General features: G+C 37.9%; 1 protein-coding gene across 2 annotated transcripts; it reads left to right on the top strand.

Annotated features, from left to right (window-relative positions):
* The first annotated feature begins 3,148 nt into the window (after nucleotides 1-3,148).
* Nucleotides 3,149-17,165, top strand: LAPTM4A (lysosomal protein transmembrane 4 alpha). Of its 2 annotated transcripts, none has more exons than XM_058179274.1 (7): nucleotides 3,149-3,361; nucleotides 11,329-11,449; nucleotides 12,506-12,582; nucleotides 12,676-12,846; nucleotides 13,688-13,783; nucleotides 14,303-14,401; nucleotides 16,419-17,165. In XM_058179274.1, exons 1-7 carry the CDS (start codon nucleotides 3,263-3,265, stop codon nucleotides 16,491-16,493), a joined length of 738 nt encoding a protein of 245 aa, XP_058035257.1. In that variant the 5' UTR covers nucleotides 3,149-3,262; the 3' UTR covers nucleotides 16,494-17,165. The 2 variants fall into 2 exon arrangements, with proteins under 2 accessions (XP_058035257.1, XP_058035258.1); XM_058179275.1 differs by having other exon boundaries at nucleotides 3,155-3,361; nucleotides 12,676-12,798.
* The last annotated feature ends 5,440 nt before the right edge of the window (nucleotides 17,166-22,605 follow it).

Here is a 22,605-nt window from a genome sequence, read left to right as displayed (position 1 = left end):
CACCCCGGCAAGCACCTCCAGGAGCTCGGGCAGGGCAGCTGTCACGCAGCAAGGAGCCAGGTACGTGACCAGCAAGCCCATCTGACACCTATGACCCCATCTCACAAAGAGGGATTCACACCCGGCAATCTGAGGTACAGTGGTCTCCCTCGGCTCTAGACTCTCTTTTAGAGACATTTCCATCATCATGGGGCCAGCATGAAAATACAAAACCTTTTTACAGTAGCCTTTCCTACCAAAGCAGTACCTGTTTATCTATTTGCATTTGCAAGCTTTCAAATTTTCCATCTTAACTGCTGAGCCACTGCACCACATAGTAAGAAATATGAGTACAAAAACTGATTTTTAATTCAGCCATGAATACATTGTACGTGAATTATATTTACCCTACATAAGATGTATATTTTACTGTGCATGTAGTTCACTACAGAAGCACTTCTATAGCAGCCTCCTGAATCATGGCATTGCTGTTACCGTACAAAGATAAACTAACAAATTATTGGGAATACACCTATCTGGGTTCTGTAATTAAGAGACAGAATCCATAGTTAGCATGAGCGATTCATATTAACTGGCTGCAAGCAGGAAGAGTAATGCAGCAGCGCAACTTCTTTTATTGGCTTACTTATGGTCAAGGATCTTATTTTCTCTTCCTTCCTTTCAATTCCAGGTGGCAGAGAAACATAGGTCTTCATTAATTTAGTTTGGCTACGTTATTTCTCACTGAACTGTGTTCAGTCAATGAGTCAACCAAGATCTAGTTCAGCGAGTGTCAAACTTGATTTCATTGAGAGCCGCATCAGGGTAGTGTTTGATCTGGGGTGTGTGGCCAGCTTGACATCACTCATCGAGGATTCATTTTCAGCTGCGATGGTCTCCTGCAGCCCTCATCCAGCAAAAACGGAGCTCGGGGAGGCTGTGCGCTGCCCGCCTGGGCTCTGTTTTTGCCCAAAACAGCCTCCTGCAGCCCTCTGCCCTTTGCTGTTTCCAGGGTGGCCCTGTAGGCCAGATCTAAGCATCCCGCAGGCTGGATCTGACCCGCAGGCCTTGAGTTTGATACCCCTGATTTAGTTCTTGTACTTACATCTTGTGCTTGTTTTCTCCCCATTCCTCTCCCATTTCCTTCAATGGTAAAATGTTCGGAAGAATCTACTTCTGCACATGCCTGCTGAGACAATATCAGAGCCCCTCAAGTAGTTCCACCAAGATTTCAAGTAGATGCAGCTCCCTGGTGCTTCTCCAGTGTGTGTAGATGAGCAATTTAATAGCTTCCTGGAATATATCTCCAAAGGTTTCACAAAACCATAAACTTGAGAGCATAAAGGGTATATGGGCGAGAGATTTTAATGACTTTTCCCCCCTTTGAGAATAATATAAAAATGCTATAGAATTACTTTGGGAAAAGAAAACAACAACAACAAAGAACAGGGAAAGGCAACAATTAAACTCATAATTCAAAATGAAACAAATGTTACCCGCTTGAATAAATCCTTGGTTTTCAGAACGAATGCAGTCATATAATTGCAGAAAAAAAGAAAGCCAGTTTGGCACCAAGCTCGAAACCAGATGAGTTCTAGTCCCATTTTAGGCATGAAAGCCAGCTGAGTGACTTTGGACCAATTTCTCTCAGCCCAACTGATAAAAAATAATAAAGCAGGATAAAAATGGTAGGAAAGAATCTCTTGCTTTCCTGCTTTATTCCCAAGTGGACCTTCTGACTGTTTTTCCTTTTCAGAGTATTATTTTTTAAAAAAATCAATGAATTGACTAAAGATTGAGGAAGCTGACCTCTCTAGTTGGATAGGATTGTGTGAAAGCAGATGATGTCTGATACCTATACAGTGGTACCTTGGTACTCAACTGCTTCTAAACTCATCAAATTTGGTACTCAAGGTATTTTGAGGCAAATATTTTGTCCCCATATTCATAGTTTATTTGGCACTTAATGCACACGCTAGAACTTGTTGTGGCTTCTGCCTTGTCACTCACTACATTATTCCTTGTGGGGAAAAAATGTCTGGTGCTCATTGGTTTTGGTACTCATTGTGCCTCTCAGAACCAATTAATGATAAGTACCAGGATACTACTTGTATTAGGAACGAAGAGATGGTTCGATTTATTCAGTCTTCCCAGCCTATTGTCCCTAGGGGACGCTGTAGGTCCACATCAACACACAATTTTCTCTTTGCAGTTGGGAAAGTGCAGGGGCTACAAGAAGATAAATAAATAAATCTGCTACAGTTAAAAAGAGTCGGAAATATTTGCTACGACATTGGTCTTCTGATAAGGCGCTCACAATTAAAACAAGTCCATGTTATAAAACGATCTGCACTCTTAAGCATAACAACACCCCCCCACACACACACACTTCCAATAACGTTTTAGTTTTGCGGGAATAGCAAGTTAAGCAATTCTGCCATGTGAAAGAGATGTGGAAAAGAGAAACTTAAATCATAAATTTTGTTAGTGAAATACGCCCACCAGCAGAAAACGAACCCCACAATTTAAACCTGTTCTTCCCAGACTTTTTTCTTCATTACCCAAAACCGCTTTCAGTTTCAATTTAGATATCCCGGTTGTGATTGAGCTTGTATATTGTTACCCAAAGGGGGAAAAAAGAGATCTCCTTTGCTGTAAAGGAGAAATTACCAAATTTGGAGTAATTTGGAGTAATTTGGCCAGCACTGATTTGATTAAATCCATCAAAATCCCATCAAATTGCATAATTTCCGGTAGCGGTCTTTGCAGCGTCACCAGATAAAGGCTGGCGTATTCGCATGGTAGCAACTCCCAGATTGCAGTTTCGATCTGGTGGCCCTAAGACAGACAGACAGACAGACCGACCCCCCCCCCCCAAAAAAAAAGCTGCGCTCCCCTGCGCAAGCCAAAGCAACGGCTTTTATTTTCAGGGAAGCTACGAAGCTGCTCATCACGCACAGATAACGAAATAGATCCTACAGGCACGTCCCAGGTTTAGCGCCCCCTTTCGGGAGGGGTGAAGCGCAGTGTGGACGAAAAACAGAGCAGTGCTGTTTCATTGGCCGGCTACGGTGACAATAACCGTTTGTCCCGCCCTGCAAGTTGAGAGGGAACTTCCCCCTCCTCCTCCGTGCTTCCTTCGGCGTCGGTTGATTGGTTAGAATTTCTGTGGGACGCAGGCGCCGCTGAGGCCCTCGCGCTAAACTGCGGAGGGGGGAAAAATCGTCTCATTCGGTGTTCCGTTTGAAGAGGAAGAGGAGGCCTGGCCGCCGCCAGTAGAACAATGACGTTCAAGCGGAGCCGAGATCGTTTTTACAGTACTCGCTGCTGTGGTTGTTGTCATGTCCGCACCGGGACTATCATTTTGGGCACCTGGTATATGGTAAGAGTAATATAACAGGAGAGGGGGGACGTTTGTGCTTTTTGCGCATGCGCAGGCGAAAATGGGGCTAAAGGGGGAGAAGAGTGGATTGAGGGGTGAGTCGCTGAGCTGTGTTTCCTAGGACGCATGCGCTTCCTCTTTTTTTTTTCCCCGCGTGTTTTTGGGACTTTCAGAGAGAAATTCCAGAATTTCTTATCAAGTTCTTACAAATGGAGGGAAGCGGGTTTCCTTAAAATTGATGCTGAAGAATTATTGTGTCAAATTTCCAGTAACCTCTTAATCATTTTACAGTATTGCATTCAGATGCTGCAATACTTCAGAGAAGGGCATGGGATGGCAGAGTAATTGGACAGTGGCAGTAAAGTTTCAACTCGGCTATTGTATGAACTTCCTCTCACAGAAGAGGGGAAAGGTGAATTGTGTGTGCGGCTTGCAGAGGGAGGTGCAGGAAGAATTTGTTTATTTATTTTGTCATACCAATATATGTAGGTATCATACAAAAAGATTATATAATATATAAACACATATATGGGTAAATATAAGGAGGTATAAGCATATATGTATATAGGAAGAAGAAAAGAAAAACAATAGGACAGGAACGGTAGGCACGTTTTGTGCACTTATGCACGCCCCTTATGGTCCTCATAGGAATGGGGTGAGGTCAATAGTAGAAAGTTTTTGGTTAAAGCTTTTAGGATTATGGGAAGAGACCACAGAGTCAGGTAAAGTATTCCAAGCACTGATGATTCTGTTACAGAAGTCATATTTTCTGCAATCTAGATTAAAGCGGTTGACATTAAGTTTAAATCTATTGGTTGCTCTTGTATTATTGCAATTGAAGCTGAAGTAGTCTTTAACAGGAAGGACATTACAATAGATGATTCTGTGAGTTAAAATTAGGTCTTGTCGTAGGCGACGGAGTTCCAAGTTTTCTAAGAATTGTGTGTTTGTGTTCGGGAGAAACAGTTGAACTCCAGTATTCCATTTCTTGCTTCTTGAACCTCATGGTCACCAATGTTAGAGTGTCTCTTGCCCCTATCTTAAAGCTGCTTGCTTTCAAATGGATGATATAAAGAGCTGTGGCAAAAACTTCACATAGTCCAATATTCGGTTTCCCTGACAGGTTAGCTATAAATGCTTCTAGAAAACCTGTAGGCAGGAAGTGAACAGCCCTCCTCCTCTGCTGCTTCCCAACAATTCATATTTAGTGGCATGGCTATCTCTGAATCTTAATATCCCCCAGGTGGGTTTTAAGAGACGCTTACAAAAATTAGTTTGCCTCCTTTTTAACATGTTGCTTATGGCTCCTTGCCACTTCTTGCTGCAGAAATTACCTGCCTCCATAGGAATATATTAAAAAGTGGGGAGGGGGCTTGTCCGTGGATTCTGTTGCTAGTTATTTGCATGGAGGACCTTGTTCTGTTAATGAGTGGGAAGACAGCTTTTCTTTAATGAAAATGTGCATGAACCGAATCCATACAGGTAGTCCTTGCTTACCAGTGGTAATTTAGACCAGGAAGTCTTCCACTAAATACCATTGTAAGGCACAATATCACGTGACCACTGAATTATGGCAGCAGTTCTGGCAGTCCCAGTAAATGATGTTAGACAACATGGGGTCAGGATATGTTGCAGTCATGTGATTACTATTGGCGACCTCTTGCCTGCTTCTGTATTTACTTTGTAGTCCCAAGGATGCTTTTTTTCAAAACAGAACTGGATTTTGTTTTTTCTTGAAGTCGTTTTGCTTCTCACCCAAGAAGCTTCTTCAATTCTGGCAGAACTGAAGAAGCTTCTTGGGTGAGAAACGAAGGAAGTTTTCTTCAAGGAAAAACAAAGTTCAGTTGCCTTTTAAAAAAGCACCTTTGGGACAACAATGACTTGGACGACTGAGAATCTCCATAGATATTGACTCTGTATTGCTACCTATCAGTGTGCAGTTAACAATTAGGTTCATATTTAGGTATGTGCTTGGATGGTTTTTGTAAACAAAAATTAAGAACTTATAGTGAGTCAAATAAATAAAGAATAAAGCGTTTCAAAATATTGTTTAAAATGGGCCTGAAATAAAAGGAAAACAAATTGGTAACATATTCACTAACCTAATATACTTCAGGACTAAAGAAGTAGGTCTAATTCTGATTTATGAAACTTTAGGTGGGAGCACTTGGCTGATCATATTTGGGCTCAGAAGTTAACCAGGTTCAGGCTTAATACTTGGATGAGAGATTATTAGTAAATACAAGATTGGGAAGTTAAAAAACAACTAGGCAGAAGACCTAGAGTTTAGTTGACAAAACTTCAGGGATATTCATGATGGCACCATGAGTCAAGATTTTGCATTGATTTTATTCCAATTTATCTGAGGAAAAATTGTTTTAAGCTTGCTTTTTAAAAAGTATATATGGCATGAGAGTGATAATGAAATGTAATTTTATAATGAGTTTTGATGTAATTATACAGTTTATAAATTATATCATGATTTTATACTTCTGTAGACACGGAAGAATTTCTGTGGACTAACAACAGATTTACAGTTCTGGGAGGAGGTTTAATGAAAACCTCCCAGAACTGTAAATTTTTACAGTTCTGGGAGGAGGTTTTTAGTATAACTACTTTTCCTTCATAAGAACAATTTAGAAGCTTTGTATTGTTGATATGCAAGTTAGTGTTGGCCTGAATTCAGCTTAATACTTTGTGTTCTCTTTAAGTAAGGGATTGGATTTTCATACTGACTGGGAGGAGCTATTTAGGCAGTGGAACAATTCCCATGCAGTAGATTACTGAATTCCTTTTGTGTTTCTTTAGTTAGTATGTCTGAAAGATTAAATTGTACTACAGCACCTAACCATCTAAGAATTCCTAAATGTTTAATCTATTGATTTATTTTGTTTGAGATCCACACAGTCCTTGCTGCCATTTCAAATTAAGTGCAACAGAGACCAAGAAACCCTGGAAATTGGTGCTGCTTCAGAGATTTATCCTTCATCAGCTGTTCCATTTTAGCCCTATTGATAACAGAATCTGAAGAATCCTTGAAATAATTCTTAGATTAGAAGGAAAGTAAAAAACTGGTTTCAGCTCTATAGATTAAATAGATACGTAAAGAACTATATTCTTTTAAAATTAGTAGTCTTATGCTGTCAGAGGTAGATATTACTAAACCCAGTATATTGAAGACATCTGATCTAAAATGAGTTAGTTACCTGAAATACTTTTGGTGATTAAACTGATAGCTTCCCACAAGGATGAAATAGCTGCAGGACAGTTAAAAAAAGAATGAGAACAAAAGTTGACTTCAGTTTGGTGGTCAATTTTACATTGGGAGAAGAATTTTTATTGTCCAAATTTGAATCTCTGGTCTGTGTAGGTAAAGGGCCGTGATAGCTCAGGCTGTTAGAAGCCTGTTATTAGAACACAGCAGCCTGCAATTACTGCAGGTTCAAGCCCGGCCCGAGGTTGACTCAGCCTTCCATCCTTTATAAGGTAGGTAAAATGAGGACCCAGATTGTTGGGGGGGCAATAAGTTGACTTTGTAAATATACAAATAGAATGAGACTATTGCCTTATACACTGTAAGCCGCCCTGAGTCTTCGGAGAAGGGCGGGATATAAATGTAAATAAAAAAAATAAAAAAAGCTTTTTATTCTGTTTAGGCAAAAATAAAATACTGATATTATCGGTATGTGCCATTCTTGTAGATTACTAAATTAACTAAAGGTACATTTAATTGCTATGAATACAAACTTTAGATAGTATACTGTCTAGAGTTTCATTCCTGAACAATAGATTTTTCTTGTTTATAGGAAAACTCATATATAGTACAAAAAAAGGCAGTTCTAAAATACTTTGTTTCAGAAAAGCCTAATCTGCTTTTGTATTTACTATAGTCTGAATCACTGCAAATAAGGTTATACTAAATAGAAGTTTTATAATACAAAATTTTTATTTAGATTTCTTTTCCAATGTGGAGATTCAACTCTTCTGTTATGTAATAGTGTTGGCTATAAAGATTGTTGCAAGTCTTATGTAACTGGGTTTAATTACAGTAGTTTAAACGAATATTTTAATACTTGATAATTATTGGGATTGTATCTCTTTAACAATTTTTCAACATTTCCTGAAGACCTTTTCTTACAATCCTAATGTAATAAAACTCAGTGTTATATAATAAATAAGGAAGAAAGAGAAAGAACATTTCAAAGTTATTAGCCTTCCCCCCTCAGAACAAAATAGTCCGTAAGTAGCCTTATAGTGGCAGCTGAAAAATGAAAAATCTATGATCTTCTGTTTTGATCTGGAAAGTTGAGAGATGTGTCTGATGGATAAAATGTGGAGAACAGTTCATTGGTTGTTGTTTTGTTTGTGTTACAGATTAAAATAAACTCTTTAAGCTAAATAAAGCTAACTAAAACTTTATTAAATGCTGTAAAAGAATCTTGTAGCCTATTATAAAACTACGTGTCATGTCTTTATGTAATTGCTTCGCAGTTATAGGTTCTGAAAAATTTAGCTTTATCATCACAGTTGGTTTTCTGCAATATATTGTATTCAGTAGACGTGGCCTAAACTGTTGTTCCATATCCCTTTGAGCTTTCTATGGAATATGTTTTGAAAAATTATCCATACTGACTTTTGAAAGCTTACCTTTTAATTTTAAAACAATTGAAATTTACAAGAAGGGAGAGAAGTTAACATAGGCAAATTTTTCCACATTTTATATAAGTTGGATGTGTCATTATTTATCCATCTAACGAAAGAACTGGAGAAAATTTTGTTCTTTTTTAAATTTGTTGATGTAAATATGACTTTTATCATATTTGGTTTCAAAATACAATTAAAATAATTCCTATTGAAAAAGTCACCTACAAATCTCTTTTTGGTTAGTGTATTACTAGTAATTTTCTTTACCGTAAACATTTATAAATGCAAATTTATAGCTATGATGGGTTGCATCTTGATGATTGTTGGCTGCTTCGAGCCCTTCATGAGGCAAGGGCTGCAGGACCAAGTCACTGATAAAAGTTAAGGAGGTGGTATCCACAGATTAGCAATGGGTTTTCTTATTTATTTTTTTATCCTGTGTTTATGGAATGAAATTTTAGTTTTTTCTTTAATTTTTAAAGTATATTAAGGATTATTGAGGGATTCCTCTGCAGTTTCCATGAATTTCTTTTCTCAGAATTGTAAATAATTGTGCTATTGATTTGCAGCAATTCCAATCTGATCTTTACCAACACCACTGTGGAATTTAGGCACAAAATATTAATCACATTCCAGATATTTTTAAAATATTTAATACAGTATGTTATTTTAAATATGCATGTGTTATACATGACATGGTGATTTAAAATCTCAGTAAATCCCCTCTTCTAGGTGATCCCCAATAAAAGATAATTAGACCTAATGTTTTCATTGTTGTTGATAGTGGAGTTGATACTAGAGTTTTTACTGCTGTATTAGGGGACTGTGACTGGCTGAATCCCAGCAGAATCCCTTCCCTTCCATTGCTTGATTCAAATTGTAATCCAAAAAAGGGGTAGATTATTTTTGTTGACTTTTTAATGAGGAGGAACAAGTGAAAACTGGAAGAACACATGATCTAGAATAGAGACTTCTTGTCCTTTCCCATATTATACAGATAATACACATTAATATGTTGGAAGTCATCAGTCCTGGTATTACCTTTTGTTGCTTTGGGTGCCTTTGAGTCATAGTATCCCTGCAGTTTTCTTGGTAAGGATTTTCAGAAGTGGTTTACCATTGCCTGCTTCCTAGGCCTGTCAGAGTGATTGGCCTAAGGTCACCTAGCTAGTTTTGTGCCTAAGGCAGGACTACAACTCTCTGTCTCCTAGTTTCTATCATGATCCCTTAACTCAGTGGTTCTCAAACTTTATAGTGCTGCGACCCCTTTAATACAATTCCCCACGATGTGGCGATCCCTTTAATACAATTCCCCATGATGTGGCAACCCCAACCGTAAAATTATTTTCGTTTTGAATTTATCGCGCCTGAAGCCATATTGGCTAGCGATCTGAACTGCTTGCGATTGCCTTGAGGACGGAGGCATTAAAGCAGAGACTTCTCCCCTATTAAGTTTATCGCGCCTGAAGCCAGATTAGGCTAGCAATTGGGAGTGATTGCAGCTGGCTTGTGGAGTCAACTATTGGAGCGCAATTCTTTGACTCGCAAGTATACTTCCCATATTTCCGATGGTCTTAGGCGACCCCTGGCAAATCGTCATTCGCCCCCCAACAGAGTCGCGACCCACAGGTTGAGAACCGCTGCCTTAACTGCTGTACCCGACAGCCTCTGAGTTGATATTGCCTTAGTCTTTTCTTCCTTCTTCCCTTTGCCAGTTTGAATAAGCAAATCCACTAATTTTAGGCATGCTTGTTGCTTTGTCTTTGAAAAGTCTGGGAAATATGCCTGCAATAATGTCCTACTAATGTTTTTGCTTTGGAAATAAGGGTAATGTGAAAGCAACATGCATTTCTTTCTATGAATACATTTTTTCCCCACCTTCAGCAAAGGCTAAGTTTACTGTAGGCTCTGAAAAAGAGCCTCTGTGCTCTCTACTGCAATCTCTGCGTATGTATAGGAAAGTTAGTAAATGCATCATTTGACAATGCACATTTACAACTACTCTTGCAATCAATGGAATATTAAAGTTTGCACTATGCTATAGAAGGATATATGTAGGCTGGAATTCTGAACTACTTTAACTTAAACATTGAACTGTCTTAAACTGCCGTGTTTCCCCAAAAATAAGACAGGGTCTTATTTACCTTTGAACCCTGAAATAAGGGCTTGGCCTTATTAATGGGGTGGTGGTGTTCGTATTATTTTGGGGTGCTCATGGCTGCTGCTGTGTTGTGCTGCTGCGGCTGCGCAACACAGCCGCTCATCAGCTGTTGGCCTGAGGCTGTGCCCGCGTTCTCACATCCCTGCGCCCAGCTCTTCTGGAGCCCGCTCACAAGAGAGCAGCCACCCAGCACCTCTTGCCAAGTGATGCCCACCAGACGGCCTACACACTCACAGCCGGGAGCCCAGCAGAGACATTTTTCCACCGCACGCTGCCATCAAGCCCCTCCCCTCCCATGGAGGGGGTAGAACACGAGCGGCCTGAAGGCACCACGCCACGTGAGTGCCTGTCTCTCCCCCTCCCTTGCGTGCCTCCCAGGCCTCACCACGGCAATGTGGGCGAAGCCAGTGAGCACCCAGCTGGAAGTGGAGAAGAGGGTGGTCGGGCCAGCCGCCTGCTGCTAAGTCTTCCGGGAGCCGGGGCAGCTGCATGGAGCTGGAACCATAGAGGGAAAGTGTAGAGAGTCTTCCTGCAGCGGCTGCTCTGGGAGTGGAGTTCCCGTTCTATGCTTCCAGTTCCATGCGGCTGTCCCGTTTCCTGGAAGACTTGGCAGCAGGCGGCTGGCCCGACCGGCCTCTTCTCCGCTTCCAGCGGCTTCCAGCTGGGGTTTGGAAGCCACAGAGGAAGCTATCCTCCGTGTTGGGATGGCGGTGGTGCAGACTCCTCAAGGACCTGGTGCTCACTGGCTTCACCCAAATAGTGATCCTGGGATACCGCTTGGTCATTGAGTGGCGCTCTGCCTGGCTGGAGGGGGGGTGTCCACTGGGTGGGCACAACGTGGCAAGAGTTGCCGGGCAGGAGTTTTCAGGCGAGGGAGTTGAATGGATGGAGACGGGCGGGCAGGCGGGCAGAACGCTGGGGAGAGATAGAACGAGAGGCAGCTCCTGATCAGCTGATCCATGGGTTGCAATTAAGGGGCCCAGCTGCCATTCGCTGACCCGGGAATGGCTGCCTACTGTGCCCACCCCAAAAATCAGGCTTGGCCTTATTTTCAGGACATGTCGTATTTTTGAGGAAATACAGTAGCAATAGTTTGTTTTATTTATAAATATAAAGTATTTATCTGTCTATCTATCTAACTATCTATCTATCTATCTTGCAGGTGGTGAATTTGTTGATGGGTATTTTACTGACAGTTGAAGTGACTCATCCCAATACTGTGTCATCTGTAGATATCCAGTATGAGGTTATTGGAAACTATTATTCCTCTGAGAGAGTTGCTGGTAGGTATATATTTTAAAGGAGTAACGTTTGAATATTTCAGGATGTATACCAGTGGTAGTCAACCTGGTCCCTACCGCCCACTAGTGGGCGTTCCAGCTTTCATGGTGGGCAGTAGGGGTTTTGTCCAATACTGAAGCACTTTCCTTTTCTTAATTTAATTGACTTTTAAAAACATTTTCATTAGGTTTTCATAAAATTCCCTGTGACAATTTAAATTTCTGAAAATATACTATTTGTATCGCCCGCGCATAAGTTTAGTTCACGTTACCTAAGTGAAACTAAATGGCACTATAGTGCAACCGCAAACAAAAGAGCCTCGTCCCAGAATAGCTCGCACATCTCCCCCCACACCACCCAGCTGTAACAGACAAGCAGAGCTGGTAGCTGGCACCCCCCCAACCTACTTTATAAATCACCATTACTGTGGAACCGGTGGGCGGTTAGAAAATTTTACTACTAACAGAAATACAAAAGTGGGCGGTAGGTATAAAAAAGTTGACTACCCCTGATGTATACATTAGAAAAAGTTCTTAAAATATTCCAGTAATTTTTACATTTCTGAGGTACATAGATAAGAATGAAACATCTTGGTTTGTGATTTGGCTTACTGGGAAAACCATAATTTGAGTTTGTCATTGAACCATTGCAATAGAAAATATTACAAAGTATTGTAATAGAAAGTATTTGTCATTTCCAATGCCTGATAAAAATGCAAAAATTGAAATAATTTCTACAATGCCAACTCCTGCCTATACAACTTAGAGATACAGGTGGTCCTCATTTAATGACTATTTGTTCAGTGACTTTTTGAAGTTATGATGGCACTGAATGAATGATAGTTATAACAAGTGAAGTGAAGGCCATTGCAGCAAAAATCAGTCTTTTTAACTACATCCCAATACTAACCAGTGCACCAAGTCTCTAGTTCTAATTCTAGTTCATTTAATTGATGAATTAGATGTATCAATCAGATACATTCCCCTAGCATGTAGTGCAGGGGGTTTATTTTAATTTGTTGTTATTGTTAAAGGAATTCAATATTTTTCCCCCACCAGAAAATGCCTGTGTTCTCTTTGCCATCTCGCTCCTCATATTTACAATCAGTGCTATGTTGGTGTATGGAGCAATTACCGTAAGTTTTACTTGAATTATTCTAATTTCTCATCGTTAGTGGTTTTCTTTTTCTCTTCAAGAGTAACACGTTATTTTCGTCTTGCATTTTTAGCATCGTGTCAGTTGGCTGATTCCATTCTTTTGTTACCAACTCTTTGACTTTGTTCTCGGCTGTCTCATGGCTATAAGTTCTCTGACTTATTTGCCAAGAATTAAAGAGTACCTGGATCAACTAGTAAGTGTCCATGACAATAATCTTAATCGAGCGATGGGAGGCAATGTGGTGAGTCATGCACAATTCATAAGCTTAGCAAGATCACATGAACTGGATGAGATAAAGGATATATGGCATTCTTAGTTCTTAATCCCAGTACATCTTACATTTTTAGAATTTCTTCTCTTTGAAACTGGCAAGGAGAATTAGTTGTCCTAACTCCAGGCTGGCAGATCCAGTCTGCATTCATTTAGAAAGTAGAGGCCTCCAGAGCAAGCTTTTTTTCTATGCAGGTGACATCTCTTCCTGGCAGAAATACCAATTATGGTAGTAGATATGCACCCATGGAATGTTCTACCAGTATGCCTGAGATTTCTGGGAAATATGAGGTCTTTAAAATGGAGGATCTTTCTTTGCTGTTCAAGAATGCATGTCTGCTGCATAATTGAAAATCTTAACAAAATGTCCACATTTAAGAAAACCTCTGTCTATATAAATTGTGTCTTGAAATCTGAGATGAATACCAGTTTCTTTAACTGACATTTTTGGATCCTCATATAGTTTGTGGCCTCTGCTTCAATGTTACCGAATCCCTGTTCTTCCCTTCCTCTTTCTAAAGGATGTTGTGCCATATCGAGCTCTGTGACCTCGGTTAAATCTTCCTTCTGTGGTTTAAAGATAAGGAATTCTTGTAACATTTGCAAGCTGTAAGGACAGTGTGCAAAAATGTTTCACTGACTCCATCTGCTTTGATTTACAAAAAAAATAGCTTTGTAAAAAAAAACCCAGAACAATCAGTGTCTTTTGTTTTGGACTAATTTTCACAGGTCTGGAATAGGTTTTTCTGGATACCAAAGAACCTGATAGTGGAATCTGTTTGTAATAATTGTATTACTGTTTCTTTTTCTAGCCAGAATTCCCATACAAAGATGACCTCCTTGCTCTTGATTCAAGCTGTCTTCTGTTCATTGTCCTATTGTTCTTTGTTTGGATCATTATTTTAAAGGTCAGTTTTTGGATACTTTAAAATGTACCTTTTAAGGGATATGAATTTCTCATTCATGTCTTAGTAATTAAAATTAAAGCATATGATTTGAGCTTCTTAGCTGTCAGTCCGGTTATTTGTTTGAGTGATTCTTCCCTGTAGATGTTTAACTACTGAGAGTTCAGTTATGATTGGTTAAATGTTTCTGTTCCCTCTTATCACCTATTTATTTTATTTATATGCACTGTTTTGTCTTTTGCATACACATTTTGCCAATGGTGGCATTCTTTTCAGCTAAACTGAAGAGTAATATATTCTGATATGTTGGAGGATCTTGAACTATCACCAATTTAGAGGGTTGCTGTAGTTATAGCTGTAGCTGGCTTAGTTTATTAGAGAACAATGCAACTGATTTGAATAGAAAAGTGTATTTAATATGTTGTCAAATAGTTATGTATTTTGTGCTTCTGAAGGTGCTGTAATTCACAATTCTTCTGCTGTTATGGTTTGTTCAGATAATGTTCTTTTTTCCTCTTGTAGGCCTATCTAATTAATTGTGTCTGGAACTGTTATAAATACATTTGCAATAGAAATGTGCCTGAAATAGCTGTCTATCCAGCATTTGAAGCACCCCCACAGGTAAATGATTTATGAAATTAAACTAAGCTAATTTCTAATTTGAAGCACTAGGGCTGTGATTATGGATATGTGTCCCATCTGAACCAGCTGTTTCTAATATACACTTTAATATACATCCATTTCTAATACACACTCAGAGAGTTGAATGAATAAATAAATGCATTTATCCATTTTATGCATTTATCCTTTAATGGATAAATGCAAATGGATAAACGCAAATTTATCCATTAAAGCTACCAGTTGGATATTTTCACATAGACTTCCTTAGTTTGAATTCAATCTTGGGTGACTTTGAGATATTTAATTGGATATATAAAGGTGGTTTACAGTTGTTGGGTTTTTTGGACTTTCTAGTTTAGCCTGTATCCCAAGTATTTCCCAGTTGTCTTCCATCCAAGTTCTAATTAGACCCAGTAACTTAGCATCTGCTCTTTATTTAGAGCTTTATTTACATATAAATAACCAAAGCAGGATTATTAATTCAAATATAGTAGAATGGTTCAGCCTGTAAGATGGCAGGTTAAAAGGTCTCAAACTACCTCTCCCAGAAATGTTGTGGATCTTCACATCTTGGTTTCCTGCTTTGGGGGAATAGCTTGGTGGTTTACACTGCCAGTATCTATCTATCTTCATCTAACATCCTCATTGCTAATAGCAATATGTCTGTGAGAGAGGATTCTCATATGTTCTAATGATAAAAAGAATAAAAGTTCAACAAGTGTAGTAATTTCAATCATATGACACAGCTTAGCCTCTGTGTGACCAGAAGAGTCAGTCTTTCCTTCCCTCCCTAGGAGGTAGACCAATCTCGCTGCAAATAAACAACTTTAGTTTGAAATAAAGATGAAATATAAAGAACATTTAAAAACCTTCGTAGAAAAAAAGATAAAGAGGATAAATTCTAGAGCAGTTCAGTGCTGCAAAACAGCTTCTTGAGAGAACCTCAAGAAACCTCATATTAAAAAAAACAAACAGCAATCTAGGCAGAGCACAAGGTGTCAGAAGTCTGCTACAAATGGCTTGTCCTTTACCTCAAAGTCTGGTAAAAAGATATTTGTAGATATTTCAAATTCATATTAAAGCTTACAAGAAAATGTGATTATTTTCAGATGGATACAAAGCTGCAATTGCAGATACAATTCCAAGCGTTTTTTCCCCCCAGAGAAAATAATAAATGAATTGGGAAACTTAACCCAAATTTCTGGGTAAACCTTTATCTATTTTTAATGAAACTGAAGAAAAAACAGTTTTCTGCTTCAAGATTAGTTGCTCCTGCTTCTTGGGAGCTCCTGAATTGCTTTCCTCAGAAGCTCTTAAGGCAATGGAAGCACCTGACCCTTATTCCATCTTTTTTCCCCCACGTTCTCCAGTTTCCCCTACTTTTAAAATGACCATGTTTTTTTTTTATATCTTCAGCAGTGGAGGGGCTGAAGTAATTAACTCTGCATGTGACGCAGAGGCATATCTCACTCAAGGGCATATGTGTTCTATCTAAGCCTATAATCAGCATAGAGGGAGTGTGTTCTGTGAGTGTTTGAGCTTGTTAGTTGGTGAGGAAGCTACATTTGCTACAAGAGATAGACATCAAGGCATCTCTTTCAAAAAATGTTTAGAAGTGCAGGTGAAGTACACATATACTGCAGAGCAATGCATTTCTTTGAAATTCACCAATGATATGAAGTTCTTTGCATTCCGTACAGTTTGAGAGCTATTTCAAATGTAATTTGTGCTTACCACTACTAGATAAGACAATTGTTGACAACAGAAACCACTTGGATTCTAATGCATACTATGTATACATAAAACCACTGATTTGGAATAACAATTCAGTAGTTTAATATTAGTTTTAATTTAATTTCTGGAGGCAATTTGCCACTGAGGAAAGACTTATTAAAACTTTTTGAGATTTCATGAGAATGGTTTATTACTATTACAAATATGTTAGTTAATTGTATATTGTGTCTTAGAATGGTCAGTCAGTTAATAAAATAACTAATAATTGTTTTTTCTCCTGCAGTATGTTTTGCCATCTTATGAAATGGCAGTGAAAATGCCAGAAAAGGAACCTCCACCTCCTTACATTCCTGCCTGAAGCAGCCGTGTTTCTAGTAAAATAACTGTATAGCTTCATTTTTATATTGTAAGATTGCTTAAATATTCAGGGTTTTAGGAGCAACCATATGAGGTTAAGAGGCATTTGATAATCTTACTAAACATAATTCATAAGGGAGAGATTTTTCTCCCTCTTGCTAGCTTTAATTTTATTGATCTCCTTAAATCTCTTAAGTAATTCTTGCTGTGGGGCTTTATTTTGTAATTTTAGCTTCTGCATACAACTCCAATTCTATGGATTTGTAATTTCATTTTGCTTCAAGAAACACATTTATTAAGTTAAGCAAGTTCTGGATACTATACATTTAGAAAATCAAGCATCTTGCAAATATAGATTAGTTCTGAAGAACAATCATATCAATGGCAAGATTTTTTTTTCTTTTTTTAGTGTGGGAAAATTAGTTCCTCTGTGGTGCACTGTTGCATATATCTATTTACCTGAAACTTTTTGTGTTATATTAGTTTTTACTGTGTTATCCCTATGCCTTGAAACAATATTTTTTAAAGCCTGAAGTTGGAATTAATGACACTTTTTGTCATATGGTATGAATGTCAGAAAAGGACACTACTTTTGTCATTTGCTTGCTTCAAATCTGTATGTATTTTCATCTTTGTTTATAAATGATGCTTTAATAAATCTTTAAGAAAATAATTTGGGGGACTGTTTATGGTATTTACTATAGTCATTTAGGTTAATTACTTTTACATTTTTGTTGAAATAGTTCAGCAGAAGGCCTAACAGTTCAGTCAAGACCTGAAATACAATGATAAAACTTAGTAAACTGACTTTTCTTTTTTCTTCTTCCCCCAATTTCAGTTTAATTAAACTGCAGGAACATTAACAATAATGGTGGCACTTTAAGGATAGATAAGAAGGTAACAAATCAAAATAGGCTAAATACCTATCAAATGCTGAAGCAGTGTTGCTAAGGAACAATTATTCTCAGAAAGTATTAAACAAGGAATTGCTCTTACATTATTAATGTTGCATCAAGGTTTTCAAGAAAAGACTAGACAGTTATTTGTCCAGATGGTTTGAGGATTCCTGCTATAGGTAGATAGTTTAGAAGCCCTCCACGAATCATTCCAACCCTATGGTTCTAGTTAAATATACTTTAACTAGATGTCATTATTACCCAGGAGGATAAACTAGAGATGGTTCTCACTTCAAGCTTATTTACTTAAAATCATGAATTTGGTTGGATTGTTATTAAGAATTAATACATTGGATTTTAAGGATATAGTTGGAGTGCTTTGGCTTTTAATGCAAAAAGTTGTTGATTTTGTACATGTATTTGTGTGCATACAGTACAAATCTGTAAGTTAAATGACAATTATCTTTTTTTATCAATTGAAGTGGGTGATTTAGGGCCATTTACTTACCCCACAGAGTTGTTTTGTGGAAACTAGGAGGTGGGAGCAAAGGATAATAATAAACACCATTGTGTAATATTAGGAATTTTAAAATTTTTATGACAAGGGTAAAGGAAGGGTCAGGCATGTTTATAGATCAGTGATAGATCTATAAGCCCAGGAAAACATCAACTACTACTTCCGTTATTTTCTATAGTTCTGAAGTCCAAGGATGCATACTGTGTGTATTGGCCATACTGACATACTTGGCAAAACATCTGTACTGCTTGGAAGTTTACTAAGACAAAGGAAGTAATGAGCATCAAAACAGTTTTCTCAATCTCCATAAAAATGGAAATTTGAATTCATTGACAAATACAGTTTGGTAAGTGAATTCCTGGTACACATGATTTCAGAGTTTTTTTTAAAAAACTACTTTCACAAAAACATCTCTAGTTTTTATCTACACTATACATCAAATACAATGATTTCCAAAGTCGTCATGGCATGCTATGAAATAATTGGGGATAATGACTATAATTGAAAATAGCATCCACATTCTAATGCGTATCTATCTATCTATCTATCTATCTATCTATCTATCTATCTATCTATCTATCTATCTATCTATCTATCTATCTATCTATCTATCTATCTATTTGGCACTCTTATCTAACTGCCAAAGCCCATTAAAACTACATAGCAAAAAAGGCTCTAAGAGTTGTAAACCTAATTTTGCGTAGCTTCTTTTCCAAAAACACTACACTACTAACCAGAGCATACAAAACATTTGCAAGACCCATTCTTGAATACAGTTCACCTGTCTGGAACCCATGCCACATCTCTGACATTAATACAATTGAACGAGTCCAGAAATATTTTATAAGAAGAGTTCTCTGCTCCTCTGTAAACAACAAAATACCTTATACCACCAGACTTGAAATCCTGGGATTAGAAAACTTAAACTCCGCCGACTGACATGACCTGTGTTTAACACACAGAATCATCTATTGCAATGTCCTTCCTCTAAAAGACTACTTCAATCGCAATAATACAAGAGCAAACAATAGATTCAAACTTAATGTTAACTGCTTCAATCTTGATTGCAGAAACTATGACTTTTGTAACAGAGTTGTTAATGCTTGGAACACACTACCTGACTCTGTGGTCTCTTCTCAAACTCCCAAAAGCTTTAACCAAAAACTGTCTACCATTGACCTCACCCCATTCCTAAGAGGACTATAAGGGGCGTGCATAAGTGCACAAAAGTGCCTACCGTTCCTGTCCTATTGTTTTTCTTTCATTTTATGTGCTTGTATATAATGTTGTGACAAAAATAAATAAATAAAAATAAAATGTGCAATTCCTGATTTACCTATCTTTGAGTTTTTGACATACAGGTAGTGCTTGACTTACAACCATTCATTTAATGACCGTTGAAAGTTACAATGGCATTGAAAAAAGTGACTTAACTGTTTTTCAGATGACCATTGCAGCATCCCATAATCATGTGATCAGAATTCGGATGCTTGGCAACTGGTTCATATTTATGACAATTGCAGCATCCCAGGATCAAGTAATCACCTTTTGCAACCACCGGAGGAGCAAAGTCAATGGGGAAGCCAGATTCACCTAATAATCATGTTACTAACTTAACTGCCGTGATTCACTTAACAACTATGACAAGAGTGGTAATAAAATGGGGACAAATTCCCTTAACTGTCTCACTTAGCAACATAACATTTTGAGTTCAATTGTCATAATTCGAGGACTACCTATATAGGTGATATGACATAGCTCCAGATTTTGTCATGATACAATACTATCTCCAGTACAATCGTTTTCAATACTTGAGCACAAATTGGACCAATGGTTCTTGGAAACCTATGTTCAGTAGCTAATGTTTATTTTCCACACCCATGGTAACAAATACAGAGCATTTTGCTTGACCGGACAAAATAACAGTTGCTCTTACTTTCACATATCTGTAGAAGCAGTCCTTGCTTAATGGTAATTGGGACTGGCTAGAATGTCACTAGGTGTCACAACGTCACATGACCACACTGATTTGTGACAGCAGTTGCAGCAACCCAGTAAACCACTATTAGGTGAATCTGCTGTGTCTCATGGTTACATGATTGTCATTTGTGACCTGCTGGCTTTCCCATTGACTTTGTTTGTTAGAAGATCGCAAATTGTTTTCATGTGACTGGGATGCAATGCGAATGCAGTCCGGTTGCTAAACACCTAAACTGCAATCTCATGATTGCGGGGATGCTGCAGTGGTCTTAACAAGGGCACGTCGTAAGTCCCCCTCATTCAGCACTGTTGTAACTTCAAAAGATTGCTGAAGGAATGGTTGTTGAACTAGGACTTCACTGCTGGCTTCCAACAAGAAAAAGTTAATGGAAAAGCCAGCAGGAGATTTCAAATAGTGATTTTGTGACTGAGGGATGTTTTTGACTGCGCAGGAATTGCTAGCATGGCAGCTTGGATTGCTGGAACTGCCATTGTAAGTTGGCATGGTCATATGTCACACATGACTGGAGATTCCAGTCTCGGTTATCATCGGAAGTGAGGCCTACTTGTAATTGTAGAGGACTAAATTTTTTAAAAAAATACAACTAATAAACCTGCATAATTTGAAATCAGTACACTTGAATATCAACAACAATTTAAGGTTTATAAAATAAGTAAATGACCAGATGTCATCCCCTAATGCTCTGAATTGTCTATCTTTAAAGTCTTTTTAAACTTTATTGAAAACTCCCTAATAACAATCACACTTATCAAACGGAAACCCCTAAGTTTACATATTCCTGTATTTTTGATATTGTAGGAAGAAAGCCATCTTAATTTACATTGGCAAAAAAGTTTGGTAGCACGTTTTTTAACTAATAAATGTTACTTAATTGTAATTTGCTGAATATTTTTTGACTAATACCTTTATATTGATGTACTATAATGCAGTATATGCTAATTCCATTTTTTATTGTTAGCTGCTAAGTTCACTCTGACGGACCAAAGTTCATCTTGCACTAATATTTAAAAATGTGGGACTATAAAATTAAAAGAACAAATTTGGGGAAAAATCTGTAATGAAAAGTAGTTCATGTCAATGGTGGTTCCCTTATAATTTTTTTCTAATATACAAATTTAATTTTGAATATAAATGCTAAATATGGATACTTGGTTTGTAAAATGTTTCTCACATATGTCTACACATGTAAATAGGTAACGTTTGCATTACCGTAATTTTTTTCTTTGTGTACTTTAGCTGATAAGTAGTAGTACAGTATCAGCTTGAGCTTGTTTAGACTTGGAAGCTACAGGAATTTTACAGCTGTAGACTAGGCTAAGAAGCCCAAAGATATCACCAAAGAGCAGCTCCTGAATTGCTGCAAGGATATATTTAGGAAGTCACCAGAAATTGAACTGGACTGAAGAGAAACTTTATTTTGTTCGTGTGTGTATATGTGTGTATGTGTGTGTGTGTGTGAAGGAGAGACAGAGACAGAAACAGAGACAACAGAGAGAGACAGAGAGAAAACAACAGATTTTTGCATGTTATATTTTGTAAACTCAGTGTTAGGATTAAGCATACAGGTAATCCTCGATTTATGACCATAATTGAGCCCAAAATTTATGTGGTTAAGTGGGAAATTTGTTAAGTGAGTTTTGCCCCCTTTTACAATCTTTTCTGCCACAGTGGTTAAGTGAATCACTGCAGTTATTAAAATTAGTAACACGATTAAGTGACTCTGGTTTCCCCATTGACTTGTCAGGTCTCAAAAAGGCATCACATGACCCTGAGACATTGCAACCGTCAAGTCAGTTGCCAAGCATCTGAATTTTGATCCCATGACCACGGGAATGCTATAATGGTCATCAGTATGAAAAACGGTCATGTCACTTTTTTTGGTGCCATGGTAACTGAACGGTCACTAAATGAACTGTTGTAAGTCAAGGACTATGTGCATTGCTAGTGAACACCGTATCTGTCAGCAGCATGATGATTAACCTTTGCTGGCAAACCAAGATCGTTCCCAATTTCTTTTTCAAGAATACAAGTGGTGGGCCTAGAACCACCTTAAAAGATGGTTAAACCATTCTCCAACTTAGGCAAAACCACAAGTCACACCTCATCTGCAAAGTATAGAATAGAACAGAATTCTTTATTGGCCAAGTGTGATTGGACACAAAAGGAATTTGTCTTTGGTGCATAAGCTCTCAGTGTACATAAAAGCTGTAAGTGATCATAGTCATCATAAAAATACATTCATCAAATCATAAGATACAACACTTAGTGATAGTCATAAGTCATCATATTAGGAAGCTAAAACAATGTAAAACATAAAGATACAAGCAATAAAGTTATAAGTAGAAAAGGAGATACGCAACAGGAAAGATGAGAAGAATAATAGTAATACAGCTAAATAAATAATTTGACAAGTGGTGTGGGAATTGTTTAGCAGAGTGATGACAGGGGGGGGGAACTGTTATTATGTCTAGTTGTTCTGGTGTGTAGTGCCCTATAGCATCGTTTTGAGGGTAGGAGTTGAAACAATTTATTTCCAGGATGTGAAGGGTTTGTAGATATGCCTATAATCCTAGGTTTGTTTGTTTGTTTGTTTTTAAAAAAAACCCTATTCGGGTATCCAATCTGTTCCATTTTTTCTCCTCAAATCACGGCAGCCCGTTATTGGTTTTCAGTTTTCCTCCACGCACAATAAGCCCAG

This window comes from Ahaetulla prasina, chromosome 1 (genome assembly GCF_028640845.1).
Source record: "Ahaetulla prasina isolate Xishuangbanna chromosome 1, ASM2864084v1, whole genome shotgun sequence".
Classification (NCBI taxonomy): Eukaryota; Metazoa; Chordata; class Lepidosauria; order Squamata; family Colubridae; genus Ahaetulla; species Ahaetulla prasina.
This window is presented reverse-complemented; position numbering and strand designations above follow the sequence as displayed.